This window comes from Amia ocellicauda, chromosome 21 (genome assembly GCF_036373705.1).
Source record: "Amia ocellicauda isolate fAmiCal2 chromosome 21, fAmiCal2.hap1, whole genome shotgun sequence".
NCBI lineage: Eukaryota > Metazoa > Chordata > Actinopteri > Amiiformes > Amiidae > Amia > Amia ocellicauda.
Genome location: NC_089870.1, coordinates 16,451,079 through 16,469,128, shown reverse-complemented (window position 1 = coordinate 16,469,128; position 18,050 = coordinate 16,451,079). Strand labels below are relative to the sequence as shown.

The 18,050-nt window shown below is 37.4% G+C and overlaps 1 protein-coding gene across 7 annotated transcripts; it reads left to right on the top strand.

Moving 5' to 3' along the window:
- The first annotated feature begins 1,105 nt into the window (after positions 1 to 1,105).
- ift43 (intraflagellar transport 43 homolog (Chlamydomonas)) lies at positions 1,106 to 17,405 on the top strand. Of its 7 annotated transcripts, none has more exons than XM_066694353.1 (11): positions 1,106 to 1,196; positions 2,059 to 2,157; positions 2,273 to 2,293; positions 2,761 to 2,775; positions 5,243 to 5,307; positions 9,540 to 9,575; positions 10,167 to 10,213; positions 14,726 to 14,798; positions 16,147 to 16,222; positions 16,416 to 16,478; positions 17,020 to 17,405. In XM_066694353.1, exons 1-11 carry the CDS (start codon positions 1,152 to 1,154, stop codon positions 17,131 to 17,133), a joined length of 654 nt encoding a protein of 217 aa, XP_066550450.1. In that variant the 5' UTR covers positions 1,106 to 1,151; the 3' UTR covers positions 17,134 to 17,405. The 7 variants fall into 7 exon arrangements, with proteins under 7 accessions (XP_066550450.1, XP_066550447.1, XP_066550451.1 ...); XM_066694350.1 differs by having other exon boundaries at positions 9,471 to 9,575; XM_066694354.1 differs by lacking the exon at positions 2,761 to 2,775.
- The last annotated feature ends 645 nt before the right edge of the window (positions 17,406 to 18,050 follow it).

Genomic DNA, 18,050 nt, shown 5'->3' with positions numbered 1-18,050 from the left:
TATATTTTTAATTGAAAGCATTTACACTCATTTACTTTGGTTTGTTCCAGTTTCATGTCAGTAGAAAGGTACATTTTCCTATGGAAATTTAAACAGAGATCACACAACACAACACAACACTACATGTTACTGTGTTTTTACCACAATACATCACTCTGCATACATGTCAAATGCTGGTGTTACATTTACTTGATTTACTTTTAAGACCTGTTTTTATTAGAATCCATATTTGTTTGATTCATTAAGAGTTAATATACCATATAACTATGGCTTTTATTGTGTGAGAATTGTATCAGCATTGAGTACCATGACATTGTTCCAAAACAAATATTATTAATAAAATGTGATTCTCTAAACTACAAAGTATTTAAACGTATCCGCCTCGTCCACCTGGGATATAAATAATTTGCAATAATGTATTGGTGTGTGTGTGTGTGTGTGTTATTGTGCTATAGAGCAAGAATTTGAATCGAGCATCTCTATATATGGTAGGGTTCAAGGGGCTTAAATCAACATTTACTGACAGTGTCCAGTGAATGATACTGGGACCCCAATTGTCTGGAACATGACCAACTATCCATTGACTAACAATAATAAACTTCACGTTCCTATCTGATGCAATAAAGCTTAAATCAGTAAACAATTAATTCTGATATTTTAAAGATATATGTCCATAAAGAAGTGCTGTCTCACTTAGTAAGACTATCCCAATGCCATCTGTCCTGGGTTTGAGAAGTATTGAGAGTTAGGCCTCTTATTTTCTAAAGCAGCTGATGTATTAATTTGAATGTAATGATAACTCTCCCCCCACACACACTTATTATTCAAAAAAGTATATTCAGGCATGTGTGAAAGCATTGAAAAGCAGTGTCACATGTTTCAGTAAACCAGGAAGCAGTCATTTTCTTCATTTCTTTCCTGAATAAAGTCCTGTAAAGTAAAATAAAATTGGAATTTAGATCAAATGATATTCCATTACAAAGACGATGGCGATTATTGCTAGTATAGTATGTATTATTATTATTATTATTATTATTATTATTATTATTATTATTATTATTAATTGTAAGGGTGAATGCGGAGGGTGTGTCGCCATGGTGACGGTTACTGCGGGACGCGCTCTCGTATCCAGGAAGTGGAGGAGATCCAAGATGGAGGACGGGCTGGAGCTGGGGGACGGCGGCGTGAGGAAAAGTGTGAGTTTGTTGGTTTCAGCCGTACTGTTTAACGTTTGTGAGAAGTGATAACATCGTATATCCATAGCCTGTATATGCGTTTCGGTTATTGGAGGGAAAAAGGAGTGCTACTCTCGCACTGGACGCCACAAAATGATGCACATTTTAGTCCTCTGGATATGTGCGTTTGACAGTCTGGCACATATATTGAAAAAAACAAATGGCATTGCATTAAATGTTATATGAATAAAATAACTTTAAAGGCTGTACGCTTATTTGGTAGGTTGCAGAAATAGTCCAAGTGGCACTGGGAAGCTCCTCCCTACAATTGTAAGAATTTGTCCGAATTTATCAGTGTTTCTGACTGAATGTTTTACATATCAATATAATGAGCTTCAAGATTGATGTGGCCTTGGAGAAAACAAGCTGAAACTTAAGTCTGGAAGTTTTGTTTTACGTCATGCGAAAGGACTTTAATTCAACGGGGGACTGCTAAAAGATAAAGTACACATATGAGCAGTGGGGTATAATAACGCATATATTGAATACAATCCATCATCATTCACAATATTCCTCAGAATACAGAATTAGAACAGCCAATGTAGCATAGTGTTTCTTTCTGTGATGATAACTAAGGTTTAGGGGGCACCTAGTTCACTCTCGCCTACTAAAACACCCGAGCTTCAACCCCCACATTTGACAGCTCGGTATTATTCGACTTGAATGACATCTTATGCATTGAGATGTTATGAGATCTGTAGGTATAGGCAGTCTATCTCATGTTTTCACCTTGAAACTATCGCTCATCAATAATGACATGGAATAAAAATGGAAAAACAATCAACTTATATACAATATTTGTCACTTTGTCTGACCTTTCCAGGCAGTGAAATCGGGCCGAAGAGCAAGGCAGGTGGCGGAGCCCATGCCCGAGGAGTCTCGCCACGTGAGAAAACCCTCCTCTTCGACGTCCATGGGCGAGGTAAGGGGTCCTCTTCAATAACGCATCATCCTTCTCTCCAGCAACTCAATGCCACTGTCATGTTCAAAGTGCATGTCATTCCTAGTATGTTATCTTCTCTTTCTCTCTTCTTAAGGATGAAGAAGGGGATGAGGAGGTAGGATTTTGCTGATGTAGGCTGTAGTTGTGACAGAGCATAGTATAAGTAGAGCTTCATCACATTCAGCACACACGTAGACTGTTGACTATTGTGCTACGTCGTGTATACGTGGAATACGCACTTGTGCAAGTGTTATTCCTCCGATATGCAACGGAAATATGGTGTTCAAACATTAGATCTCTGGAAGTAGGTGCAGATAACTGATGGGCCAAACACCATGCTTTTCCTCTATAGCATGTAGAGCTATAGCTAGAGGCTTCTATTAGCAGTCTGCATTGGGCTGGTAAAATATACGTATTATTTTATACTCCATATGTGGATGAGAAACATCAAATCTAAACGTGATTGCATTGTTTGAATATACTATATGCAGGACATTAAATTAAAATATAATCTTATTCTTTCTTTAAATTATGTTGCTTCTTCTAAAATAAAAATGACATGTCTTTTATATTTATCTGCAGCGGGAAATTGATCAGGTACTTTAATTCTTTTTAGTTTTTTCTGTGTGTTTCACCATTAGATAATGACAGTTCCTGCTGTTAAATTGTGTCCTATAATTTGAAACTTGCACACAAAATGATCCAGAGTAGGGTTGGACAATTTATTTTACAGTACGTAATCATTCATAATATAGGCTACATTATCTTGTGTGTCACTGTTTGACTTAGTCTACTATATGACTGTGTTTGAACAATATTTGATTCTATACAAACGTACAACAATGTGGACCTGATGTCTGCAGTTCCCCTCTATTGATCTTGTTTTTCTCTTTATTCATGTTTGCCCTTCTTGGTGGAGTTGATCTCCTGTAGACTTTAAATAATTACACACTTAATTGCCTTTTAAGTAAAATTGGAAATGACATATGACAGAGTCGTTTGTGTTTTTTCTAAACATTGGCATTTGTAGTGCTGAGGTCTTGTTTTGTCCCCAAGAGTGGTGAGCTGTAAGCAAGCCAAATTCCCCAACATGGAATTCCAGCAATGTTTTTGCAATAATCTTCCCAAATTAGGCCAACTTCCCCAGTGTAAAATCAGGATTCTCGCGCCCCCTGCGACCCAGCTTCCACATGAAATACATTTTTCTGAGGTGTCGTGCGACCGGTTGGTTTATTTTCAGTCTAGATATTTTATCGGCCAGTGTTATTTTTCTGTTTCTTCCTTTTAAAAATGTTTCCACTGATTGGTCACATTTTTCAGCCTATTTTGTAGTTTTTAGATCAATTTGAACTGTGTGTGAACTCTGATAATGGACCATTTGTATTTAGGTATAAAATGTTTTATGTAATAGGATGCATATTTTTCTACATTTATGTTCATATATGGCTATACAGTTCATTTGGAAATCAAATATAAAGTTTTTAATTAATGGTGTAATATATAACTGATAAAAGCAATTGCTGAGACAACATATTATTGATAAGCCTATTTAACGGACCCTCTAGTAAACTTTATAATTAGAATGCAATTTATCATCTCAAACCCTTTTATTCTAGACTGAATTTAAGAACTGATTTAAGCTTTGTTAATGTCTATAAGCATTCTAATCCTATGGGCTTTTACCCTTCCCCTTTCTATAATCTATTGATGATTTATGGATACCTCAGGATAAGAGGCCATAATGAGGACTTCTGACAACCGACGGATCAATACACAATTATTACTTCTGACCCTATGCAAAACAGCTTTTGGAGCCGACTTTTGAGTGTGTTTGTTGTTATTGCTTTGCTTTTTTTTTTTATAAACATGCCATTCTTAAAGGCTTGTCTTATGGGGTAATGCTTTTAATTGTTCTCTGATGAGGTCTTTTAAAAGAAACACCCATGGATTTTCAGCCCAGACTAAAGCAGCATTTACCCAAAGGAATCTTCTGGTATTGATAAGAAGCCACTTTTATCATTCATTTAGCCTCTTTTGTCCTTGTCAAAATCAAATTTTTCCCTAATTGCATGAAATTGCTCCCCCAACATGAATCTTTCATCTTCATGCAAAACAAAATTAAACAGTTTTTGCCCCTTTTTCTTTATTTTTTTTCTCTCTTTAATGGCTGCCTCAAGATTTATAAATTGGTTTGTTGAAAGGGGTCTTGGTAAGAAAGATTTGCCCTTTCATGCTGGGTGATGAAAATTCCTTAAAGACCCGATGTCCTTTGCAGTCCCAATTTGGTTATGAGAATTTTTTTGGTTATTATTATTTCTTGTTTCTTCAAGTGTGCTCTGGAATTCTTTCATTCATATGTTTGTCTCGGTGGTATGGTTATAATGCCGTGATCTCAGCTCATTTGAGTCCTGTGCTATTTTCAGCCCGAAAGAATGAGAGAGAGAGTAATTTTTCCCTCGGAAGCTATTTTAGGTCGTGCACTTAGCCCCTGGCAACCCTCACTGCAGTTCCCACACTCTTGCATTTATTCTCTCATTTTAGCAAATGGATATCTTCTTAAGGGAGATATTGGCTTGGGAAGGGAATGAAAGCAATTGACGAGCGCTCAGATAGATGTAATATGCAGTGTTGCCTGTATTTAGAATGATAAGTATTTCTGTAGCTTTTCTCTTAGACTAAATGCATAAACCTTTAAGTTGTGATCTAAAGGACTGTTCTTCTAACTCACTTACAGACAAAATAAATTATTGCAAGGTGTTCGTAATTACCAGTTAATTGTCAGTCCCTCTGGATGTTTGATTCCTCTGGAGTCACCGTAAGAGTAATGAAGTGAAATAACTTCTAAATCTGTTTACTGTCACCCCTTTCTCCCCAGTTTATGGTATAATTGTTTATTCATTATATTTCACAAGATATATGAAATGGAAGAACCTCAATCTCTGAATGATGCAGGGATATAGAAAGGGGTATTTCGTATTTTTACAGTTAAATAAATTAATGTATTACAATAGTAGTCTATATTTTGTGTGGTTATTCTGATATTGTTGTGGCTTTGTCTCTTCAGGGACCTCCACCAAAACCTCCTCGGCGACAGGGAGGCTGGGCAGACGAGACCCCAGGCTCTGCCAAGTGAGTACCAACACCTGTTTGGGGCTGCAAGGAATTCCTGTGTACATCAGAGTACATCAATGCTTTGAGAGGCTGGAAAATGTTTTTTACATATGGTAGTTTAGTGTGCTTAGGAAATTGGCTAAAGTGTACTTGCTCAATTATTTTGTGCTGTCATTTTCAGACAGGAACTGGTCTTTGTGACTGTAATTTTTATTTGGTTAAAAAAATCGTTCTGCTGGAATTCTCCACGCAGTCTTTCTCTGGCCTGGAAAAGACCTGGTGTTTGAAGTCACACTTAAATCAGTTATGCATTGGCAGTAATAGTCTGGCTTAATTGCCAGAACTTAAGCCAGTATTCTAGCATGAGTAAAAATGCATTACAGAGAGTGTGTCTGTATTTTGGAACTGATTCATGAGTTAAATAGAATTATTCTTGTGACATGAAAAGAGACGGTATAGATTGAAACACGTGGAGGGGAGGCCTTCATCCAGCAGTGGATCAATATAGGCTGATGTTATTTTTTTTATTTTACATTTTCACACACAAAAAATCAAGCTCTAAAAGTTTTTCCTACATATATATTGAATATTTCTAGAACCCTTTAATTGATCATGTCCCAAGTTTTCTTTGCAAAGAGCAGGTGGCTGTTAAAGTCGGGAAAGCATTTGTTATCTCAGACATATAATTGGCCAAAGTTAATAGTGAATGGACATAAATAGTCTGTAGCATAAACATACTATTCCTTCATACATTTGGATTGAACTTTACATATGTTTTGTATGGTTTTAATTGAGTGTATATAAATCAAAGCGAAGACATGAGTCCAAAGATCAAGAACAGCACCTGCCTTAAGTGTTGCGGTTGTGTTTCAAGTGCCTGTTGACAAGACTACAATACAATCCTACAGTTGAAAATCCTGTTCCTTAGTTCGTCATTCTTTGGGGATAGGAAGCTGAATGATGCATAAACTAAGACATCAGAATCTACACGGACTCAATTGAGTTTATTTGCAAGGTTTTCTGCGCCGCTAGTGCAAGTAAAGAGACCAGCAAACTCAATCTATCTCATGTAAAAAGGTCGAGGTGTCACTCTTTCGTGCTATTCTAACTCGTGGCGTCTTGGATATGAAAGGGGAAAGAAAAAAAAGGTGTTGAGCCTGTTCAGGCATTGATCCTCTCTGAAACAAGGTAAGTAATGGTCCCTGTGGAACCCCCAAGGACTTTTCCGCTCAATGTCACACATCACTCTCAATCATCGCTGCCCTCCTCCTGTTAATCCCAGTGAAGAAACGCCAGGATTTGCCGATCTATCACTCCTAATTGACACTAAATGATCTGTCAGTTTATTGATGAACCTTCGGAGCCAGGTTGTCACAATATATTTTATCCCTAACAACTTTTTCTAGACAGTTTTACCATGTCCATCTTTTCTTGTTACATGAGTCTTAATCAAGAGCTCATAATGTGTGTTTAAACGTCCTCTTGTCTCGAAGACTGACGCGTGTCAAGGGCAACAAGATGGTAGACACTCTTCTCTGGCTGTTCTTAAATCTCAGAACTTCAGGAGAAGGCTTGACAAGGCAGACCATGACAAGGAAAGCTCATTTCATTTTTCAGTTAGGAGGGCAGGGGGGGAGAGGGATAGTGGAGCTAGAAAACAGTAGAATGATTAAATAAATCTTGTATGCTTATCTTTGTGATACCACGTTCTTTTTATTTCCATTATGATAATATTATCACTTGGAAGTGTCTCGGTGAAGAGCTGCTGATAGATTTCTTCAGCTGGTATCGGAGAGTGGACAGTGCTCTGGGGGTCACTTCAGGAGCGAGTGGCACGGTGCGCCACAGCTGACAAGATCTGCTGGCGCTCTCCCTCGGGAGACGGCTCCTGCTCATTGCCAGGCATTGCTGCATGCCGAAACTGGCGTCTCCAGCACAGCTCTGAGCTCACGATAAAGGTGGCATAGCAACCCATGACCCCCTGGAAGAGTGGTCTGCACACAGGCAGCACAGCACCCTGGGTACACACAGACTGCTCATGCAAGTAACTTGAACTAGAAGTGGAAATGTAGTCAATGTATTAAATGTACATTTCATGGAAAAACTAATTTAATAGAAAATTCAGACTTATAATATATACATATTCATACGTTATCATTCACGAATCATCCTTGTTTCTTATTTTTTGTGTTGATCAGTCTTAATTTCACATATTTGATCATGTTCACTAATCTGTGAGTTATCGACAATAGCTTGGAGATGTAGCAGAATGGGATTTGCAATGGTCTGAAATCTAAAGTTACGTTTGGATGAAGGTGTTTTGGAAGGATTGTTTTTTTTCAAGCAAAGGAATGCAAAGGGAGAGATTAATGAACCAGCTGAAAACCACTTCCCCTTAGACCTTCACACTATCAACCAATGAGCTATTTATATATAAATGTTTTGTTTATTTAAAAAAATCAAAATTATGACATTTCAACATTACTAATGGAAACTCAATTAATATCTGTACGCTATAATTCCGTGGAAAATAAGTACATATCCGCACAGAATGAGTTATTTTCCTGTAATGTGTGTTTTTGCTGTTCGTGTGTAAATGTGCAGCAGGGCTGTACTGTGAACTGAAGCGGGTCAACATGTTCTCTGTCTGATCAGCAGGTGGCACTCCTTAACCAGCTGAAGTGCCAGCACAGCCGAGCGGATCTGCCTGGTCCCAGTGCAGGAGACCACCTTTAAAATTAATCCAGTATAAAACAAATATAAATTGACTTCAGCTGTGATTAATGCTGGCAACCACTTTTTTAAATTAATTAATTTAATTTTCTCATTGACAGTTCTGATATCCCTGTTGTGGGATAACCAACCATTCTGGGATATGCTGTATGCATTTTTATCATTTTAGCCCTCAGCACAGTTTACACCGAATCAGCCATGCAAGGTTACAATTTGCAATGCACAGTCAAATCAATAACATTATTATACTTTCTACAGCAGAAATAAAATCTCTCCCTCTGCTGATTTTTAGTTGTGTGTTTTTTCTGCACAGTAGTAAGGCTTGTTTTCAAGAGAGCCTTCAAAAGAGCATTTTACTATTTATGTTTTTCACATTCTATTTTTTTAAATAATTGCCAGGGACTTTTATAAAGCTGTTGAGGTAAAATTTGTGGGGAAGAAGGAAAAAGACCTGGATCTTGAAAGCAAAATAATCATAGATGGTCAGTATGTCTTCTGCGCAACACACATGTCTGAGGAACTTTGCTGCTGAAACATTCAGAAATCAATGAATGGGTTAAGATCCCACACACTATGTAAAGAAAAAAGTGTTTTGTTTGAAGTTACCTTAATTTTGTGGTACCTGCTACCAAAGTTCAAAAGAGTGCTATACTAAAAATACATCTTTAAGTAAAAGTGTGAAAATGCAGAATACAGTGCTGCCTTTTTCAAGGTGTAATGGTCAAGCTGAGCTATGCTAATGGCATTGCTTCTGAAAATAGACCTGAGACTGCTGATAGACCCGAGGAAACTCAGAAATTGGCAGCAATGTCAAGAGGAACTCCAGATCCGCATACTGTGAAATTATTTGTAATAGTACCTATAATAATTTCCTGCTGAAATGTATGCAAATAAAAACAAAAAAGCAGAACCTGGCAAGCGCTATTCTTAAATCTAATGTACGTAATGTGTTTTTTCCATTGCACAAAAAAAATCAAAAAATATGGGTGGCATTGACAGAATTAATGGAGAATTGTACATGGGATATCTTCTCCAGAGAATAACTCAATGCATGTTATTTGAATGCTTCTATAGTTTTAAAAATGTTCAATTCAGTTCTGATCAGGAAACTATTCATTCACTTGACTTTGAAAAAATAAAAATGTCGAAAGAGATACACAATAGGATTTTGTATTTTAAATCATTAAAAATATATTCTATACTTCATTTATTTCTTAGCAGATGTCCTTACCCAGGCGACCTACAGTTTACACAAGAACATTTTAGAGCATTACAAAAGTGCAGTACATGTACATTTCCTTTTTTCTTCATGAGTGATAGTGTGATGTAGAAAGGTAACAGTCATTTCATTAGTTTTTCAAACCGCTGTTTCAGCAACCTTCTGTTTTACATCAGTAATATTTCTGGGGTTAATGCAGAATTAGCCCTGTGGGGCTTTTTTCTTTAAGGACTGAAAGGCTCAATCAAGGAAATTCTAAAGATAATTTGAATTTGCTTGGCATTCTCCCGTATTGTAGATCTGGAAGACGACCAGCAACGGAAGAGATGGAAGAGTAAGTCTTCACACCTTACCATAATATTTTTACAGTCAGAAGATGCACGGTTCTTAGTACAACAGCTGGAAAGGATTTTTCAATTAGTTCTTATTGTTTATACCAATTTTAGTAAATGTAAAACATTTAAATGGAGTTTATAAAGGAAAAAATGCCTTGATAAATGTAAAACTTTAGAGAAACACAATTAAAAAATAAGTATGTTTTGTTAATCAATATTCCTCCCCTGGTTTAAAATGATCAAAATGAATTCTTCTTTAACTACCACTACTGTTTATTTTCACGGTTCTTAAAAAATACAAAATACTATAGGATGAACAGAAATTGCTTTTTATTCAGTAAGGCTTGCATAAAAGAATCAACTTGATGAAGAGCCAGGGCAGTTGGCGACGTTCCTGTCAGCCTGAAGAAACCGAGAATGCCTGCAAATATGAAGTGAGCTTAATATCAAACCATCTGCAGCTTCACTTAGCTGTAAAAGAACCCATCATCAAAGTAATCCTCATCAGAAATCCTACCAATGATGACCTCACCATTAAGCCACATTGAAAGTATTAAATAATTCATTTTCTGTACTTCCTGTTTCTGCAGTAGACGCTTGAGACCACAAACCCCGGAGCGCTCGGATGATGAAGGAGGTGAGATAGTCTTGGAAATGTTCTCTCTGTGCTTCCGGCAAAGTGGACTGAATACCTGAGTCACGGGTATAGTGGTTTAACAGTGACAATTAATTCACAGCAACTAATGAAGAAACCTGTTTGTTGTCAAAATCTTGAAATTTTGATCTAGCCTGAAGAAACTGAATCCAGCTCAATATTTTAGGCCTGGGCTAAATTCAAACTCACTTCCACCCATCATTTGTAAATTATAGTTAAAATGCTTAATGCTAAAAAAAAAATAGGTAAACTTAATGCAAGTTGCAACTCCCCAGATTCAAATTCCTAACTGAACCATTAATAATCCTTGCTTACAGGTTGCCAGGAACAATTTATTAGTTTTCTTAATTTATAAAACACAGTAAAGGGAATGATCAGCTTCAATGGTGAAATCTATTGCATTTTCCAAGAGGTTTTCTGTGCCTCGGCCTGCATGTAGCATCGTCCTACTGGGAATCAGACTGCTTTGACTCTGGTACCTCAGGGCTTGGTGGTCCTCATCACAAACATTGTAGGGATAGAAGAAATTTGTACAAACCACAGCCAGAGATAATTGTTCAATTTTTTAGCCCATGTCAGCTGGGGAAATAAGGACAAAATTGCAAGAGCCTTCCACCTAAATTGTGCCCACAGAGCCTGCATTGTATTTGCACACTCTATCGCTTCTCTGTTTATTAAGACGCTATATACATATCAATGCCTTCTTTGGGTAAGTGTCATGTAAGAGGATGCCATGATGGGTTTACAAAATGAAAAAAATAAAGTCTTTAGCTGAGGTTTAAACAGTTATTTGAAAAAGACTACATAAAAAGATTACATGTGTATGATATTTTTCCAGCTTTACACAGCCCAATAATATCTATATATCACAGTAGAAAGAGCGATTTTAAGGTAGCATCCTTTACTTGATGTAGGCATAACATTAGTTACCCTAACTGTTTAACAATCAGAGAGAATGAGAGGAATGATGAATACATGTCACCAGTGCTGAGTGATGTCTTTCTTCTATCTGCATTGAAAATATTTAATTCAGGACACATTGTAACCACCCATAGTGCTTAAGCAGGAAGGAAAATTGATGTAGATCTGGCCAAACCACAAATCTATGGCAGTTTAACTTCACATTCGTCTGGAACAGGTTCTGTAACAATCCCTCCACCGAGAGCCATGTTTCAAAACTCATAGGCTGTAATGGTGTGTTTTGTAGACTAATGGTTTGTTTTGTAACCAGTTTAGATGGTAGTGCAGCTTTCATGTAAGTGAAACTTAAAAGATGATTACAGCGCAGAGGAGCTCTCTTTATACAGTGCCAGAGGCATGGACTTTGAAAATTGCAGCAGCCGAGGGTTAGTGAGATAGCTATACAGATCCTGATTATTTTATCGTCCCCCAGGACCACTGGCTGACACAAGAGAAAGTGGCAGCTGGGCGCCCTCATCCATCATGCGCCAATCAGATTTCAAAAGACCGCGATCAAAACGGACGTCTGACACAAATGTTTGTCTCGCCAAGCTTCTCTCCTTTATTTTTATTTTTCTTTTTACATTCCTCAGTTTAATTTTAAAGTAAATATGGCTCACTTACATAATGCAGTTTGTACGTGAATGCTTTCGAGGCTTTGCTATGTAAGGTTATTTTAAATTTCACAGCAAAGGAGACAATGCATATGAAATAAGCAAGCATACATTGCTAACCTGCTGTTTTAGCCTTACTTTAGCATGTACAAATCATTCAGACCTGAGATAAGCATTTTGTTTCGGCTGACCTTCTATGCTGACGTTTATAGGTTTAGAGATAAGTACACATTCTCAGGAAATTATTAAATTTAACTTTTACATACTTGAATTCTGCCACTATTGCATAATGAAACTATGGTTGTTGTGGTCATAGGTAGACAAAACAACCTTGAAAGACGTGAAAAAAACGAACATAACACTGGCTGTGAATGATGTGAGGTGACTCCTTTTGAAAACTAATGAAGTCGTTCTTTTCTTGACAGAAATGTGTTTTGTTTGGAGAATCTATTAATCCCTTTGACCTCATTTAATAGACTGAATTGCAAGCTCATTTTACTTGAAATGTTTTCTACATGACTTAAAAATAGAGTTTGCATAAGGGGGACCTACCCTACACAGGACTAGCCTCAGCTGCGAGGAAATTCTGTTGATGGTGCGTTATTGACAGAGATGCTAATATCACACCATTGAGTCGTTTGTCTGTAGGTGGGGGAAAAAAAACCTATTAAAGTATTTTCTAAGATCTGGATGCCTGAGCTTTTTGATGTCATTGTGTTAAGACCATTACATTTGATTGGGGGTCCAGGGGGGCTAGAATTTGCTGAATGCTGTGCTTTGTAAATGAGAGGACAAAGTGTCACCAGGACTCATGAATATTAAGTAACGGTGTTGGCGTTTATTTTGATTTCAGAAACACAGATGAATCTTGCCACTTACTAAACGGGTGCAGCATCTTCTGTTTTTTCTTAATTAAGAAATCTGTGTCATTTATATATGACTTCTTGTAATAAGCTGCACAAGTTGACAATTTAATCTTGATTTTAAGAATGCAGTATTACGTGGTTTCTTGCTTTGGTGTTTTTAAGTCTGTTGTTGAATAACAGGAATATTTCTGTCAAATTATAGAAGGTGGGAGGTAACCATCTGTTGATTTATTTGAGGTCTGTTAACATTCTAGTTTTCCATTAATATATTGCTTTTGTTTTATAATTTCAATACTCGCCAAGCCCATAAGTTGTAAACAATATTGGGCACTATCATAGTTTTGTCTCAGGGAGGCATATTAAAGTCAACCATATAACTATAATTTATGCTATAACTGGTTTGTCTCTATTTATAAATGTATAAATACCTAACCAGTCTTACCAATCTTGTGTCTGAAGATTACTTTTTTTTTTTTTTTTTTAATTAGATCTTGATGCATGCCCTATTTCTTTTTGGGTTAGAGTTTACATTTTCCCAAAAGGTGGACCATTGTATTTGGATGCTAAAATTACTAATGTTCATGCCTTTCACTTTCCAGAAACGGTTCATAGAAGATTTTAAGCTAGGGGATAGAAAGGAAATATGGCACCGCTTTTAACTGGCACTCACCAAAAAGCATTTCTCTTAGGCAAATCCCAAGCCCTTGAATTTTAACAAAGACAGATTAAATGCAGACCACGATCAGTCAGCTGAGATGTCTACATACTGGGTGAGCGCATGTGTCCCCCAAGAATTTGGATCACTACAGCAAGCAATGCTGTTAGCCCCCTCATTCGGAGTCTAGACAGGAAGCCTCATCCTGCCAAACCGGGGATTTCAACCTCACACCCTTGAGATGCATAATATAGCCCTCAATCCACTGAGCCAATGTTTTTTTTTTTTTTACCAAAATCTTATTCCAAAAATAGCGTTAATGTAGTGTCAAAGTACATAATTTTCCTACCTTTAAAAAATGACCCCACCTGTCCAATAAGAAGTAAACTATTTTTAAAACAAAATAATGCAACCCTTTTTATATATATTTTTTTAAGTCCATTTGAAATTTGTTGCAAAACTCAGGAGTTTGCTCTGCCCTTCTTGGGAGCGTAGCCATATTCTGTCCTGTTGCTTTTTGCCAATTAAAGAGAATTCCTACTGTTTGACCAGTGTGCTCACGACTCCTGGCACAGCCGCCCCTGCCAAGGCACACGGTGACTTCCGACCTCACACAGATGGGCCCGTATAAAAATACTCTTGCACATCGTTGGACACTGCCCTGGCTGCGTGCAGAGGAGGGATGTGGGGAGAAGCGGAGTGGCAGAGTGGACATCAGGTTGAAGTGCTGCCCACTCGAGGTCCTCCGGGTGGGCGGCAGTGACAGGGCCCAAATGCTGGTGTAGCGGGGGGTTCTTTCCGGGGAGCCCCTGGCCTGAGCCCCACTCTCAGCAGGAAGAACGGTGGCCGGCTTCTTGAATATTCATAGCAGCCTGGCTAATGTGACAGGGCAGCTCCGAGGAGGATATTGGAAGATAAAGTACAAAAATTGGATGCAAATTTCAAAAAAAAAAAAAAAAAAAAGAAAGGAGACTGAACCTTTCAATTCAACAGAGTAAATGATTCACGGGGATGTTTCGCTTTAATTGACATCCGGTTGAAAGCACTGTTGTGCAACTCCATGTTTCCAAAAAAAAAAAAAAGAAAAGTAATACAGACATTGTATATTGTTTAACTGGTGATTTGCTTTGACATAATTAAGCCTTTGATATATTAAAGTAGTTATATTTTGGCGATCATCATGAATTAATGGGCGCCGTCAAAACCTTGGCATGGTACGGACCTGTGATCTCATGCTGCCCTGCATATACCTGTATTTATTTAGGATTTTCATTTTATTCGTACTTCAGAGGACAAGCTAGTATTCCTAAATTAAATAATGATCAAACTGCTAAAATCTCTCTTCAGTTCAAAACCACCGAGTTGAACAGCCTTAAAAACACAAATTTCATGTCTGCAGATATCCCCGTGATCCCCGACCTTGAAGAGGTGCAGGAGGAGGACCTCACGATGCAGGTGGCAGCTCCACCCAGGTAACTGATGCCATTCAGTCATGCCTTCAGAGATATCTCCAGGTGTATGTTATATATGCACCTTCCCCCCCAGTTTTTACTGATCAGTTTAAATTGACATCCTCACCAATACTCTCCTGCACTGACTGAGGTCAAACTGGAGGCGCAGGTTTACATTCGACTAGACTAGTGAAAGTGATAACCGGAAAGTGACTTTCAGCTTTACCTTGCGTATTCTGATGACAGGAGCCTGGGTGGTATTGGATTGTTATGCATAAATAACAGTATTACATGATTTACACCCTGCATGCGTTTTTTTAGAGACACATACAATATAATTTGATTTACAAGCCTGTGAGAGACATCCCGACACGTGTCTGCTATGTGGCGAAGCTGTGACAATGGTATATGTTATTAAGCAGTCCCTGTCTCCATGTGAGATAATATCCACATTGAACCCATTGCAGGAGCAATGTAGCGTGTAATGTGCTGTAAGTAGGATTGGCGTGTACTTCTAGGCCCACGGCTTCCCAGGCTTCTAATTCAAAACACAGATAAGCAGCTGCATTTCAGTTTGAGGGTTCATAACATGTCTGATATCGTGATATTTGTGTTCTCTAATGAAGCCTTCAATACTGTGTTCCTGAAGAAATGTGGAAGGTGACACTTTTAAATGTGTTGTGATTTTGGGAAGAAGCTTCCTAGTACATTATTATTATTATTATTATTATTATTATTATTATTATTATTATTATTGTTATTGTTATAGTATTAGTAGTTGATTTGTCATTTATACTTTCATAGTATTCATTCCTTGTTGTCAAACTCCTTTTTGTTCCTGATGCCTAAACACGCCTTTGGCAACAAGGGATTGCATTGACACTAAATTTAGGAAGATATATTTTATGAGCCACATAAATGGTATATGTATCCCTCTTTAAAAAAAAAAAATGCTTTGTTTTTCTTCTTAGATAAAATCTGTTCCCTATATTTAATCCTTACCCAAACTTAAGTCTGTCTACCCATAATTCCTGCTTCACCATAGCCTTCACCATTATCTTAGTCTTTACCCTAGCCTCAGCCTCCATCATAAACCTTAACCCCTAGCCTTAACCTGAGTCTTAATCTTACACTAGGCCCTAACCCGTGGAATAAAGATGACTGAATCCCCTGTAATTGATCAGTTACATCAAGTGCATGGTATAAATACAGATACAATCACACAGCTGTTAAGTGTGTGCATATCAAGTCTAGTAATATTATAATTATAATCAGTTATCACATGTGCAGATTCAACTGTAATAATGTCCCTTTCTGATTGCACCAATATTGATCTTTTCAGTCCATTTGAATATGCTTTTTTCCTCAGCATCCAGGTCAACAGAGTGATGACCTATAGAGACTTAGACAATGATCTTATGAAATACTCAGCATTTCAGACTCTGGTAAGTACACAAGCCATCAACTATTAATTCAAGTAATGCTATTGTTTGCTCTTTTTATCATTTTGCTCAGACGTCAAGTCTTTAGTTTGCTGAATGTGTGGTCTGTGTGCCTGTGCACTTGGTTCATTTGTTTTTAATACCTGTGACATGTAAATGCTTGATGCCTCTGTGTTGTATTTCCTCACTTTTACAGGATGGAGAGATCAACTTAAAATTACTCACAAAGGTATTGGCCCCCGAGCAGGAAGTTAGAGAGGTGAGTGCCATCATTTTAATATTGTAGTCTCTCTCTTTTTATACCCAACTACAGTCAGGTCCATAAATATTAGGACAGTGACACAATTGTCATCATTTTGGCTCTGTACACCACCACAATGCATTTGAAAGGAAACGCCCCAAGAACAAGCAGGAACTGAAGACAGCTGCAGTGCAGGCCTGGCAAGGGAAGAAACCCAACATCTGGTGATGTCTATGGGTTCCAGACTTCAGGCAGTCATTGACTGCAAAGGATTTGCCACCAAGTATTGAAACCCACAATTTAATTCATGATTATGTTAGTTTGTCCAATTAATTTTGAGCCCCTTAATTGTTTCCTTTCAAATCCATTTTGGATTTTGTGAGCCAAAATGATGACAATTGTGTCACTTTTTAAATATTTATGGACCTAACTGTATATTTTGCCACTTTCTATTTGAATCTAAAAGTGAGGGAAGAAAGTGTCAATGATGTCGCTCTCAGGTAATTCAGATGGATTAAAATCAGATTAACAATGTCTTTTTATTTTTTTCTCTGTCCAGGAGGATGTTGGCTGGGACTGGGATCATTTATTCACTGAGGTTTCCTCTGAGCTGATGACTGAATGGGATCAAGGAGACAAAGAGGACCCAAAACAACCACCTTTAGTTACCTGACAGTGGAGATGTGAAAAGGTTGAGCTCTCTGTTCTTAAAATAATGCTGGCTGACCATTTTATTTGGCCTATATAATAAGTGCCAGTATTGCAAGTTTAATCATGATTCCTTCACATCTCTTCCTGACACATTACAGCTTCACTAGCACTATTATTTTAATACATTTATCCTGCATTGACACTATTTTACGGTTTACTGTATATTAATAGAATATATTATAACCTGGTATTAAATGTTATTTTTCTAAATAAACTTAAAAAAACATAAATGAATGGGTATTTGCAGTCTTTTTTTTTTACTGCTGAACTGAGGCACAGACTTTACCCGCAAGCTAGATCTTAGTTCAGCGAATGCACTAGGCAGAAATAAAACCTATAATTATATATCAAAGAAATACTAGCGGTTAGACAACTATAAAACTACAGGTGGCAAAAGTGATATTTTTGCTAATCATCCCTTATAAATGGGATAATCATTGCTTGACAATTGCTTGCAGTCTTAAATCTGGTAGCTGAAAGTGTTTGAAGATTAATAATGAGTTAAGATGAAATCCAGTTAATTGTTGTGCTTGCACATCCAAGTGCAACCTTGTTATTATTGACTGATTGACTTCCACTTTGTAGAAGCTCTTCTCTCCAGAAGGCTTTTTCAGTCATTAAATGGAGTTGCTTTGTACGCATAGACATGGGTAAAGAGTACTTGTTTATTCTGGAACTATAACAATGGTAAAAATAAGAAGTGTGGGTGTCATTCTAGGGTGGCATCCTTAGATGTAGCAGCAAACTGGAATTTACAACAACAAAAAAGTACTCTGTGATGCTTTCAGAATCTGAGTTCATCTGACAATTGGAAAGTTTTGCATTGAGTTGCGAGAATTCACAGTCCGTTTTTCATTTTGCAATTGGCTTATTTACCAA